Genomic DNA, 13,993 nt, shown 5'->3' with positions numbered 1-13,993 from the left:
TGCTAACTAGGTAAGTTGTCCCGTCTTCTGCTTAAGGTTTCTAGGAGACATCTCTTTTCTCCCACTCGCAAATATATAAAAAGAAAATTCATTTCAGTTTCTCAATTGAAGAATATGGCATGACGCAATCAAGGGTTGATATCTTTCCGAAAACATTAAGTCCTCGATATACGAACTAGATACTTTCCAAGACCTTGTTCGTAAGTTGATAAACCTAAAGTCTGGCCACTGAGAGTTGTCCGATGACAGGCAGAAGGGTCTAATTCGGGGAAGGGTGCAAGGTTGCCAGGTAAGAATGCGAAACGGCTACATCACTTGTAAAAAGGTGAAGAAAGGAGCTGGAAGGGACGACGAGTGTGAAGGACCCAAAGGAAGAATTCCTTGTTTTGGAGATTCGAAGAAAGGGTTTGTTTTGGTGGTTCATAAGCATGTGACATTGTTGTATAACTAGGCAAGGGTGTGAGGTGCATTTTGGGTACAGTGATTGGCAGCAAACCGTGCTGGCGAAGGATTCTCCGCTACTTCTTTTGCGCTGTCATCAACAACTCTCACCGGCCGGACTGTATGCAAGACAATAGGGTAATTTCCTTCATCAAAGAAAACGAAAGGCATTGATTGCGATTCGTTACCCACCATTAGTGTATTCATAATATACAAATTATTTTCTTTTAGAAATACCGGTTTAGACGAATGGCAATGGTCCATTCTTATCCTCATTTGAAAACGGCCAGATTGGTGCCCACGCGATGCCACTCCACGTGACGTCACAGGGACCTAGTTTCTATACGAGTAGATAGGAGTTATACATCGTCTGAGATTACCAATGCATGCATGAGGCGCAGAGCTCAGGGAAACATGTCTTAATAATCACTTATTAAAACTGGCTAAAGTCGGAAAGTTTTCTTCGTTTGATAAGGTATTAATAATCCTTATTTAAGCTAAGCACTACCAGCTAGCAAGGTACTCAGCTACCCGCTAGCAGCCTGCGTCGTATCAGTGCTCAAGCCTCCCTCAAGGTCACCTCACAAGGTTGCAGCGGGAACGAGAAATACATCACATGGAGAGATTTCCCGGCATTCATACTTACCCGTCACGTTTTCGCGCGCTTGAAAATTTTCACTTTTCATTTTATCGCGAAAATTAGATATCGTCATTTAAAAATCTAAATGAGTGAAATACGTACTCCAGGAGTAATAATCTTTCGATTTAGGCAATAAAAAAATAATAGGAAACCACCCTATTAGACATTTATCCTGCAGAATGCAACACTGCATCACAAATGTGCGCAACTCACAATTGTGATAAACTGATCTAGCTGGGCGTGCGACGCTGCCGGAGCCGAAAAAAATCGCTCTTTGTGGTAAGGAAGAACGGGCGAAACTCTTAACAGTTCCTAATTTCACACCTGATTAAATGATACTTTGTTCAGATTGTGCCCGAAGTGCAAGTTCCTCTATGCCATATCGCATCGCATTGGCCAAATCAAAAGGCACCATATTCGAAATTTGAAATTTTTGAATGCTGGTATCTCTGAAAGTTTGTAAATCAATTTGCTCACAAAGAGGACTAACTGTACGTCCAATTTACAAGCAGCTGTGCGTGGGTACCCATGACTCCACAGGATTGATGCTTATTATATGATGTTGCGTGCATTCTGGAGAAAGAACTAGAGATGTGCGAATAGTATCCGCGAATACTTGAATGCCTCGAATACTAGAAAGTATTCAATATTCGAGATCTCGAATAATTATGCTAAAGGTGCTATCTCGAATACTTTGAATTTTGCGCCATACACTGTTGCACGCACATCGTTGGTAGTTGATTGGAAACATGTAGAAACTCTAGTCTTTTAGTGCATGCAGCGCCGTTTTAGGCAAATTGACAAACTACATCAAATTCGCGGATTAGAGCGGTGAAAAGAGTTTGATGTGGGGAACCGAAATTGATCGGGTGATAAAATACGAAAATCCCTGGTTTCCCCCACCAGGAGAACCTCAGTGCCGTGGGATAGTAACTACATAGCACAATTCCCAAAATCTGCTACCCCCTCCATCCATCAGCCCTCGGCCCTTCCTCCGACACTTTCCTCCTCTTCTAAATCAAACAAAAGGCCCCAGCTCGCACAGGGTTCGTATTACAAAGACCATAAATCAAAAACTTCAAAAGAAAATATCAAGTTAAGGGAGGATAATAGAATCGTGTTTTACCCTTCCCTCTTTCTCCCCCACTTACCTTTTTCTGCCTACCTGCTTGGAAGGTCCCCATTTCTGGAGGTCAACTGCTGCATGAGTCATCTACTAGCCCAAAAGGTGACTAAAAATGACTTTCGGCAATTGATATTGCATTGGATTGAAATATTAGTAATGTGCGCATCATTTAAAAAATAAAAAGACCAAACACGACGTGTTTCTGACTTTATTTAAGCATTTTACGCAAGGAAATAAATGTCAAAATACGATGGAGACTTAGCATTCTGGTGAAACTCAATATCCTCGCAGCTGAGCTTCTAGGAAGTTAACATGGTATTTGTTTCCAAAAACATGTATCAAGGTACAATTTATGAAACATGATAATCAGTTTTCCAATCACTCTGGCCACACTAAAAGAATTTACACTCGTTGAAGTTCGAAAGGATTATTCACATCTCACTTCCCACTCATCACTTACGATTTAGAATCAGTTAGCATTATTTCACATTGACATTATTAAGACAGTTAAATGAATAGGCTGAAACAAATTGCTAAACCAGTTATTGTAACATCAACAAACTTCGAATCTCACTGTCACTCTTACCGTAACAAAAAACAACAACAGCATAACGAAATACGTGAAATGTAAACATTGGCGAAACCTCACGATGAAGTGACAATAGGTAATAAAATCATCAAACAGAACTTGTAATCATACAAACGAATGAAAATTAATACGTGCTCGATGTATCCCTAAAGAACAACTAGTTCAAATATGAAACATATCCCCTTCCCAATAGTTAGATAACATCGATCGAAATGTATACGGTTGATTAAACGTTACTATGCCACAGAAAGGCATATATGACGCCATGCATCCAGCTACTAAAATGGCACGCAATAAGCAGCATTTAAAACGACATATTTTCAGGGTGCTACTGTTCAATTACTATGCGTCACTCAGTTTAAAGGAAAGTATTAAAGATTTTTGATTTTCTATATGATGCATGAGGTAAATTGGCTGTACAAAGTCCTTGCAACTTCTCCATTATTAAAACTCGGCATAGTGTATATCCACCTAAATGCCATTGCTCATTTGTGGAACTTCAAGTTAATTTTGTACCTTCCGAGACCGGGACTAAGGTTCATAATTTCGTAATAACGAAAATTTCTTAATATCGTTTCTTTTACTACAGTTTAGATAGGCCTTTTCGTCGGGACCGACGATTTGCTTCGTAATAACTAGAACTTTGTTATAGCATTGTTCATATTAATGAGAGTCTACTGTATCTAACACATTGTATGCCGTACTGGTCATGTTGACCAGTAATGAAACTTCCCTCCTCGTCATGCCAGTCATAGTGACCGGCCCCAAAGTCACTGAATCCCAGTATATTTCTAATGCCAAGGGTTAACCAAAGAGATTGTTTTGCCACAGTCATTGGTCTGTATGATCAAATTACTTCAAAATAGAGGAAATTCATTTTAGATTCATTGCAATCATATCTTGACGTATGACATGACATGAATCAATAATATGTAACTGATGTATAAAATAGTGATGGATTCACAGGAAATACTTACTATAACACCATTGTGGTCAATGTGTTAAATTAAGAGAATTAAAGTATCAAATTTAATTATTTGCGTCATCACAAAAGCTTTTTTTGATTCTCAGTCTGTCATACCTGCTTGGCCTAAAAATGATAATGATCAGCATCCACTCAGGGTATGACTGACACTTCCAATGCATTAGATGATGTAGCAATGAATTTAGTCATGTACCTGTTTGTCTTTTTTTTTCCAGGTGAATATGTTATCAAGGATGTGAAGCCTACTCCAGAAGGTGAAAGCCCCAAAGTGAAGGTGAAAGTTCGTGTGAATATTCACGGGATATTCACGGTGAGCAGTGCATCGTTGGTCGAGAAGAAGGATGGCACTGCAGGGGAGGAATCCATGGAGGATCAACAGAATCAGCAGAATGCTGGCGAAACAGAGCCCATGGAGACTAACCCCACACCTGCTCCGAACGACGGCAATGCCAAACAGGAATCTCCAGAGTCACCCAAGCAGAATCATAATGCCAATGTAAATGACAGCCAGAAAGAAGTGAGTATTGCTAGGGATTTCAAGTTGGATCTAAGGTTTCTGTGGCGTTTCTCCATATGAGTCACGCCCTATGCCGTGACTCATACTCTTCAGGGATTCTTTAAATGCTTGGGTTATTGTCATGTACATTGCTTATCCACATTTAAGCCTGTGGGAGTTATCCTATTTTTATTTTATTTTTTTATTTTATTTTATTCTCAAACCACCGGATACAGCTCTTATTGGCCATTTTACACCGGGGTAGTCAACAAATTTAACAAGTAAACGTACACAAACGACCATGCCCTGGACCAGGGAAACCTACCCAGGCGGGATTCGAACCCGCGACCTCTTGTTTGGCAGGCGAGAACGTTACCCCGCCGCCACCGAGGCCGGCTTTATGGTAGGCTTTAGGAATCGCAGAAAAATCCTATTATGTAAAAGGTTTGGGCAGTCATTCTCTCTTTCTCCGTGGCATTCCATGTGCCTGCCTAGCTTCTCCATATTTTTTAATGATATTTTCACATGAAGATGATTCAAGGATTGGGTTGGTGTATTGGGTATTCACATAACAAGTGATAAGATATTACTGTAGGTCTTCTACTTACGAACATTCGACTTATGAACTTTCAGAGGTATGGGCATTCAAAAGATTCAAGGGAATCCAAAATTTCAAATGTTGTGCCTTGAGGCTGGCCGATGTAAGTGGGTGTGGCAGGAGGAACTGACTTTTTGGGCAGTCTGAACAAAGTATCATCTAAGCCGTTGTGAAGACAGGAACTGTTCAGCGTTTCGCCCACTCTTCCATATTGTGGGCAGTGAAATTTTTTCAGCTCCAGTCATATTGCATGTGCTGTTAGATCAGTTCGTCACTGTCGTGAGTCACAATGCAAAATTGTACTGCAGTGTCGCATCCTATGGGATAACCACACCATGATTGCCTTGCTTAGGTTTTTCAACTTACGAACGAGCTCTCAGGACGCATCTTGTTGGTATGTTGAGGATGTAATGCAATCTTAAAAGTGATTCAACATTTTAAGTTATTATTACAAAAGCTTAGCAAAAAATGTTCAATATATAATGGCTTAGTATTAAAAACCTCTAATTAATGCATACCTAACCTAACAATCAGCTGCGTAGTTGGTAATAAGTAGAGGTCTGTGAATTTTGCGAGACCCGATATCGCGAAATAACACAAAATCGGTAAATTAAAACGAAATTTTGCATTATTTGTGAGTTTAGGTGGATTAGTGAAAAAATCTCATCATATGAGTCATAATCCATTGTTTAACGCTGCCGATGTTCATTTGCTCTATCTCATTACGATTCCTAGGTCAATTGGCTCGTTTAATCTCGCGCATAACGCATCCACGTAATATCGCGCACTGTATTGATTTCCCAGCCAGAATTTGCCGTTAAATTTATCACAGCCTCTCTCTTTGATTCCAATGTATCAATCCTTAAATATTTAGAATGAGGCACTTTCACACCTGAAGAATTAGATAATATGAATTAATAATGTGCGGAAAGAAATGTAACGCAGCCACGGAAGAGCGGAAATACAAGCTCACGCGCCCGGTACGCATCAATGCCGAGCAGTAATTCCGGTGACTCACCGCGATGCATTAGACAGCATTATTGGATAACTTGTAGCAGGAAAACCTTGAGTGTGGGTCTAATGTAACAATTTCGTTGACTTAAACACGGCCGCTGGCTGGGACCGGGCTGCCGTTCACGACACGGCCCACAGCGTGGCAGAGAGTCGTCTCATCTGAAAGCTGCCTGAATTTCAGGGCGTCGTGACGTGAACGGCGGGCGGCGAAAAGTCGTTCCGTCAGAAAGCGGCTGATATGTAGCACTGATGTATTTCACATCTTAGACAGCGCACCGCCGGGCCGGATTGAAATGGGTGCCGTGGTGACCAAGGCGTGCCGTCACCTGCCCGATTTGGTTCGTTTAAAGACATCCATAGACACGTATGGTTATTTGAAAGCATGAAGCGCTAGTAGTTGGGGGAAGGGAAGGAAGGAACAGAAAGGATAGGAGGAGATAGGGTTCTCCTTATTAGCAGACGGATCGTCAAATATTCGGCTCTCCACTGAGCTAAAATACAAAAAAAAAATCATTTCGACATTGGCCAAATCTAATATCTAATTTTTCAGGTGAGAAAGCATCTCATTCTAGATGTTGCAGGATCGATTAATGGGAAATAATTTTTCAAGTTTCTTTGAATCCGATAATGTTTTGTTAAGTGTGCTTCTTCCACTGCCTTTCCTGACCGATTGGCAACAGCTGTAATCAAAACTAAGCGATTTTGTTGTATCTGGCTGCTGTCCTACCTTCCCTCAACACCTGGGTGAGGGGTATCGTAAGGGAACACACGACATGAAACATTTCGGCCAATTTGTAAGATATACAGTACTATGGTTATACCGTAGCTACCCAGCACTCAGTTTGAAAAACACCATCACGATAGGTTGTGTTTTGTGGTTGCACTGTTTTTTTATCATAGTTCCAGCTTTAAATATCGAATGAAGGATAGGACTTTAGCCCGCAATGGCTCTCGAAGTATACACATATAAGTTAGTGGGAATTTGCTGTTTGCTATATTCACCAAGACTACGTACTTGAACCATTCGTATACCTTCAACCAATATAAGTTGAACCATTTCTTTCATTTAGTTTTGTCAGAAATTTTGTACAATTGAAATTGTGTTAAAAGTTATGTAAAATGCTTAATAAAAGTATAAGTATTCATGAAACGTTTAGCATAAAATACTAAAATGCCTATAAACATGGGAAAATTGTTGCATTAAAATAACACCGCCAAGATTTTTTATAACACCGAAATCACATGGTTTTAAAACGAATTTTAGCAAAAAATAAACCACTTTCACGGACTGTCTTGTAATAGGTATTGATTGCATGCCATCAAGGTGCCATAGAAAGCAATGGTTGGAGTGGTTATGAGGTGGTACCCACCCCTACGGTTCTGTGCTCTGCTTATTAAGTCAATATGGATGGAAAAATGACTTGTAAATGTAATAATAATAATAATTTTTATTGTTCCTAGAGATCACATGTTCTGGTGACATTGGAAGTCGTCAAAATAAAGTAAATAATTAAAGTAATACAGTAGACTCTCGTTATTACGAAGTTCACGGGACCGAAAAACCGGAGGTTCGTAATAACGAAGTTCGTAAGAACGTTTTTTTTTAGGAATCGTCGAAAAAAACAGTATTTAATAAACGAGTTTATATAACGTGAAAATATATATAAATAGGAAAATACGTTTCAGTTTCTCGATAGAAGAATGCAGTATGATGCAATCTGTGGGTTGATATCTTCCCGAACGCAGTCAGTCCGATATACGAACTAGATGCGTCCCTAAACCTTGTTCCTAAGTTGATAAACCTACAGTCCGGCCGCCGAGAGTGGTCCGATGATAGGAAGAATGGTCTAGGTGTTTGGGTGGATCAGGCTTATTTCAATGCTCCTTATGAATTTGACGTTGTATGACTAGGCAAGGGTGTATTAGGTGCGTTTGGGGGACAGCGATTGGCTGTAAACCGTGCTGGCCCAGGGTTATCTGCCCCTTTTATTGTGCTGTCATCGGACAAATCTCGCCGGCCGGACTGTATGCAAGGAATCGAGAAGTGCTGTTATCCCTCCGAATGCAACACTGCATTACACGTATGCGCTAAATCCCGAAATTTGACAATTTTGAATGCTCGTACCTCTGAAAATTCGTAAATAGAATGTGCGTAAGAAGACTATACGTCCAATTTACGAGCGGTTAAGAGGGTCACAATGACTCCACAGGAATGAAGCTTACTATATAATGTAGAGTATAAACTGAATAAAGAATCATAACTGACGCTCTTGAGCACAGAACACGAGAAGAAATTAAACGCGGCGCGATTATTAAAACTTATCGTAGTGAATTTCCACCAAAATACCGTTGCTTATGTGTGGAACTTCGTAATAAAGTTCATTTTGTAATCGCTGGGACCGGGATTGAGGTTCGTAATTTCGTAATAACGAGAACTTCGTAATAACGTTGTTCGTATTAACGAGAGTCTACTGTAGTTACAAATAAATGAAGTGATATAACATTTACAATTTTTACAGATAAAAGAAAAAAAGTCACAATTTTAGTGGTTGATGGGCAAAGATTACTCCGAGCCCAACATAAAATCCTTCAGGCTATAATAGTTATTTTCCATTAAATATTTCTTCAAAGCATTCTTGAATGGTGTAGGTGGAAGACATTTAATATCATACGGTAGCCTGTTGTATATTTTTGATAGGGAGAAAAGGGGTCCTTTTTGGCAGAAAGTGCTATGGTAGTCTTTGAGGTGAATGTCATTGGTGGTTCTGGTAGCGTGATTATGGAGAGAACTATTTTTTTGGAATACTGAGTTTGTTTGATGTAAAATACTGAGTTTCTTTTACAAAATTTCTCAATAGTGGTGCACTTCTGGTTTGGGCTCAAGCGCTGACATCATTGTCAGTCAGAGTTTTCATAATTAGAGAGGTTGGTTACGGGAGGTTCTTTTAAATACATTGCCCGTTGAAAGGGTCCTGGACCGAAGCTATGAGTTCGGAGTATTGAGGTTGCCCTAAAATTTAGGCATGTGGAGGTTAATTAAGGTCAGGTTTCCCTGTATTTCTCATGGCTTTGACTGTAATTGGTTGACAAAACTTGAAAAGTCAAGGTTGTACCCAGGATCAAAACTAGGGGGACAAGCCATGGTCGTTCAAGCTGTAACATTTTAGGTAGGAGAAGGTGGTTGAAACCAATATTTTTATAAAATTATAACAGCACTTTGTTTTTAAAATTATTGCTAAAAATATTTTAATTTTAGTTATATGTCTTATACTAATGCCATTTTTCGTGGGTTTAAGGAAAGTCCGTTGAAAACTTTCAAGTTAATCCAGTCCTGATTTTCATAAAGATTTTTAAGATTTTTGCTCCTAGGGGGGGAGGGGACAGCTGCCCCCTCCTGCCTCCTGCTAGGTACGCCCATTCTGTTGACTATTTATTCCAATACATGTTCATGAAGAGGTATTGAAAGAAAAATTGTGTCATTTTCCCATTATTTGACTCATAGTCATTACATTATCCTGTGGCATTAGGTGTCCAAAAGGGGAACACTATATATAATTGGGAGAAGTAGGGCATTAAATTAAGGCACACCAAATGTTTTGTCTCTAATATTTATCTGTTGATTTGCAGGAAGGTGAAAGTGAGGCCACCGAGAAGAAGGATGGGAAAAAGAAGAAAGTATTAGTGAAAACAATTGAACTGCCAATTGAAGTATTCACTCATGGCTACAACCAGTCAGAGATCAATAATTATACTGAACAGGAGGTAATTTTGTTCCCTCATGATATTATAAAAGTATGCTGTTGTTACTTTTCAGTGTATAACTGGGATTCTCCCTCCTTTGTAGTGTAAAATGGTTTCTCAAGATAAGATGGAGAAGGAACGAATTGATGCTAGAAATGCCCTGGAGGAATACTTGTATGATCTTCGTGGAAAGCTAAGTGGTGGAGCCCTTACCTCTTATGTGGCTGAGTCAGATTGCTCATCTATCCTGAGGCAACTTGACGATTTGGAGAACTGGTTGTACGAAGAAGGGGAAGACTGCAACCGACAAGTCTATGTTGATAAACTTAACGTACTTAAGGTTGGTTTCCATTGAATTTCCTCTTTAGGGTATCAATTGATTTACATAGTCGTCAATTTAATTTTGTGAATGGTATTGTTAATTATCAAAATTTTAATGTATATACAATAACTTACTTAAATTATTTTAATTGCAGACCTCCAGTGACCCAATTTATCATAGATACACGGAACATGAAGAAAGGAGGGGTGTGATTGAAAACTTCACAAGGTCAATCATCAGAGCTCGGAAAGCAGTTGAAATGTTTCAAGGAGGAGATGAGAGGTTTAACCATTTGACTGAAGCAGAAATAAACACAGTCTCACAAGCAGTGAACGAAAAGCAAAGCTGGCTGGATGAAAAACAATCTACATTGGCCTCTTGCCCTCTTTTCCGTGATCCCCCTACGAAAGTAGCGGATATTCGTAAAGAACTTCAGGTGGGTCACTTTTTATGTTTGAACAATTTATCGTGGTTTAAGATTATTGATTAACTGATAAAGTTTTAAGGGAAATAGGGGAAAAGTCAGTGGATTTGAAATGGGTTGAGGAAAAGAAATTTATGTTTGGAAAATTTAGGTAATTTGAATTTGGTATTCATGAAACAATATTGAAATTAGGGTACCAAAATTTCATTACTTCATGTATCAGAGGGTTTATGAATGAGAGATTAACTGTGTGTCTGATGGGTGGTATTAATTAATCACCCTGCTAACTTACAATTAGGTAAAAATTATTTCCCCACTCCTTTTGTGCAGCTAATATTTGTTTAAAGTGGAGGAAATTGAAAAATGCACAGTAATGGTATTCTTTTTAAAGTGATATGGATAAAGTGAATTGCAGTTTATGTTGAACTGAGCCTACCTCTAATTGGGTGTTTCCCTAGTAATACATATATGCATAGAAACAGGTTTCAATGGTGAAACTGTTCAAGCGCAGTGGAGCAACGAATCTCTGATAGTAAATTACTTGACCTCTTGATTATCAACAACAGGTACAGGCGGGCAGTTCCTGACTGGGAATTTAGCAATAACTGTGTCTTTTATTATAGATAAAATAGGGAGTATTTTTGTTAAGACTGGGAAACATCAGCAGGTAAAGACGAATGAAATTATTCAGCATAAGTAATGTTTCCTGCAAAGCACACCGTGGAAACATGTATTGCCAGATTATGGGTGCTTCCAGGCTGGGAATGCCCGATTTGATGTGCTCATCTGTAAAATGTTTTTTATTGCAAAAGATGCTGCCTCATCAATGTTCTTCATGATTTTAGAACTATCCATTATTCTTCTTATATACTCATCTTTTTTACTTGTTGCTTATCCTGTTGGGAGAATGTCAAAATTTAACCTGAAAGATAATGTAGCACAATTATTTTTTCATCATTTAATGTAAAATTTTCTGATTCCCCGCAGGCCTTTGAAAATACAGTTAATGCAGTTATTAACAAACCAAAGCCCAAGGCTTCACCTCCACCAAGCAAAGAACCAGCTAAGAATGAAAATGATAATTCTAAACCACCAGAAGAGAATCAACAACAGGGTAGTACAGAAGATAAAATGGATGTAGAATAATTATAGAAAAGTATGAATGACTCTGTTATGGACTTGTGAAGCCCTGCTAAGTGGTTGGAGAAATAGATTTTGTGGTTAATTGCATCTCATCAGTCCCACTACACTGTCAGCGTACTCTCTAATTAGCCAGAGCCACTTGGTCCTCTGTTCCCTGTCGACTGCATCGTACGTTCACAAGTTAATTGCTTCAATGCATGCTGTTCAATGCCAGTAGCATTTTGGCTGTTTTGAGGTGAAGTCTTACTACAATTTGGCCCAATGGAATTTTAATTCAATAATACTGCCATTGATTATGCATTCCTATTGAATAGGTTTTGCTTCATGTTTAATGGATTAAACTTGCAACTGTTTCAATATTTTAAAAAAATTTGAATTTGATGTTGATGGAATTTTACTGTTATAAATCACAGTGAGACTTTCAGGGAATTTTGAACATCATTAGAAGTATACCATCTTTAGAAGATTCCATATTGTACATAAAGCATTGCTTACAAAAATTTTATTTCTCCCTTTCACGGTAATATTTTAAAATGTGGTTTGCTCCATAAATAAATATATAAAATATATATATTAGTGAAGTGATAGGCGTTGACATTGCCTAAGATGTTTATGTTAAGTTCACTTCGACTGTCTCACTGTGTTGTTCCTTGCCTCTTTCCCTGTCTCAAGCTTAAAAAGAATTGTGTGAAATGGTGTGACTTCTGTAAACCAGTGATAAATGCTATAATTTCATGATGTTTTTGTTTAAAATTTGGAATTTGTGCAAGTGTATCACTGTCAACATATCATTTTCTTTTGTTCTGTATGCTTTAGGAAGTGAATTGTAAAATTAATCTGTGCTAAGAAGTCTTCAAAAATCAGTTTGTGATTGAGAACAATAACTTAAAATCTTACTCTGTGTAAGAATGAGTTAATTTATTATTAATAAACTTAATCCAAGTTTACTTTAATTGGTAATTTTGCTGTGGTGCTATTTAGCTAATTAAGATTTCATGCGTTATATTATTTCCTTTCCCTCCTGTGATATCTTTTGCTGTAGGATGACCTTACTAGCCACTTGGCTGTTTTTTAATGTTCTATAGGTTGTTTAATTTTTTTATATACCTGGGTCACTATGCAAGTAAGGTCATGGAAAGCCGACTTAGTGATGCTTACAGGATGCAAGTCATGTTAGCAACTCAGGAGTTCAAATTTTAGCTGTACAATTCCCACAACATCAATTTGTGTTAAGTTCAGTTTTACCTAGTTACTTAATATTTCATCAGGTCTTAATCTTATTCAGCTGGCTGAGAATTGTGGTTTTTCGTGTATAAACCATTAATTTCATTGTGCATGTACTCATAGCTTACTTGATTCCCGTAGACTGAGTAAGCCTTCTATTGTCTGTGCAGGAATTTTTTACACGGAGGTGCCATTAGATGGGATTTTTTTTCAGTTGAACGTGGTGGTGTTAGTGATTCCAAATACATAATTGAACAGGAAAGACACTGTGTGGAGCATACTCCTAGTTACCTGTGCTATTTTTTGCCATTGTACCTGTAATATCTACAAATGTTTATTATTACGTTTTCCCATTCAACTTAATTTGGTGTGAGCTGTTTATTTTCCTAATATTATGGGAAAGATTCTGGAGCCAAGCAAAGTTAATCCCAGTTTAAAGGACTAAAGTGCAGTTCTATTACATTTGTGACCACAATAAATATCATTCTAAGTCTTGTGAAAACCTTTAATTTAAACCTATTTGCCAAGATCTGCTTATTTTTTTAAGGAAAAAAAGTAGAAGGATGAAGTGAAAGGAATTATAATGGTAAGTTAGTTTTGTAGTATCGATTTGTTAATAAGGTTTGCGTTATTGAGTGGTATGGTGTAATAAATTGTAAAAGTATTTACTTGTTTTGAAGTTTAAAATTAATACTCATTTTCCACAAACATTTTAATCCTTTAAGTCTTATGGTTTGATGCATAAATTTGTGGAAGCGATGCATTATGAAGAATGAAAAAGAAACTTTGTGCTTTCACATGAAATATTTATTCACACATTTAAACGACCATTTAACTAGGCTGAACGGATTGGTATTTTTAGGCTGCCTAAAATTCACAAGAGCGATAGCCCAATTAGACCTGTAGTTTCCAACGTAATGGCTCCAAGTTACCTCTTGGCGAAAAAACCCAACTGTGAGCTAGGGCATCACTCAAAGTTAACTTCTAAGTATGGAGTTACTAATACCATTGACTTCCATCTCAAAAATAGATATTCCCAATACGTGCTTGTTAGTTTCGTTCGATGTGTGCAATCTCTTCACCAGTGTCCCACTCAAAGAAGCTGTAGACATAGCAGAATCTATCCTCATCCAGAAATTTGTGGCAGCTGCCATTATCAGTGAGTTGTGTGATCTATTGAAGATTTGTGCCTCAAAATTATTTAAAATTTGATGGTGCATTTTATGAACAGCCCAATGGCTTGGCCATGG

At 38.2% G+C, this 13,993-nt stretch overlaps 1 protein-coding gene across 2 annotated transcripts in view; it reads left to right on the top strand.

Moving 5' to 3' along the window:
* LOC124162835 (heat shock 70 kDa protein 4) overlaps positions 1-13,237 on the top strand; it is a 66,093-nt gene extending 52,856 nt beyond the window's left edge. For both annotated transcript variants that reach the window (XM_046539502.1, XM_046539503.1), the window contains exons 9-13: positions 3,997-4,298; positions 9,517-9,651; positions 9,734-9,970; positions 10,107-10,388; positions 11,364-13,237. In XM_046539502.1, coding sequence (XP_046395458.1) covers positions 3,997-4,298; positions 9,517-9,651; positions 9,734-9,970; positions 10,107-10,388; positions 11,364-11,522 — 1,115 coding nt within the window. In that variant the 3' untranslated portion in view covers positions 11,523-13,237. The remainder of the gene's footprint in view (positions 1-3,996; positions 4,299-9,516; positions 9,652-9,733; positions 9,971-10,106; positions 10,389-11,363) is intronic.
* Positions 13,238-13,993: the final 756 nt, after the last annotated feature.

This window comes from Ischnura elegans, chromosome 7 (genome assembly GCF_921293095.1).
Source record: "Ischnura elegans chromosome 7, ioIscEleg1.1, whole genome shotgun sequence".
Classification (NCBI taxonomy): domain Eukaryota; kingdom Metazoa; phylum Arthropoda; class Insecta; order Odonata; family Coenagrionidae; genus Ischnura; species Ischnura elegans.
Note: the sequence above shows the minus strand (reverse complement) of the source record. Positions and strands in the feature narration are given on the sequence as shown.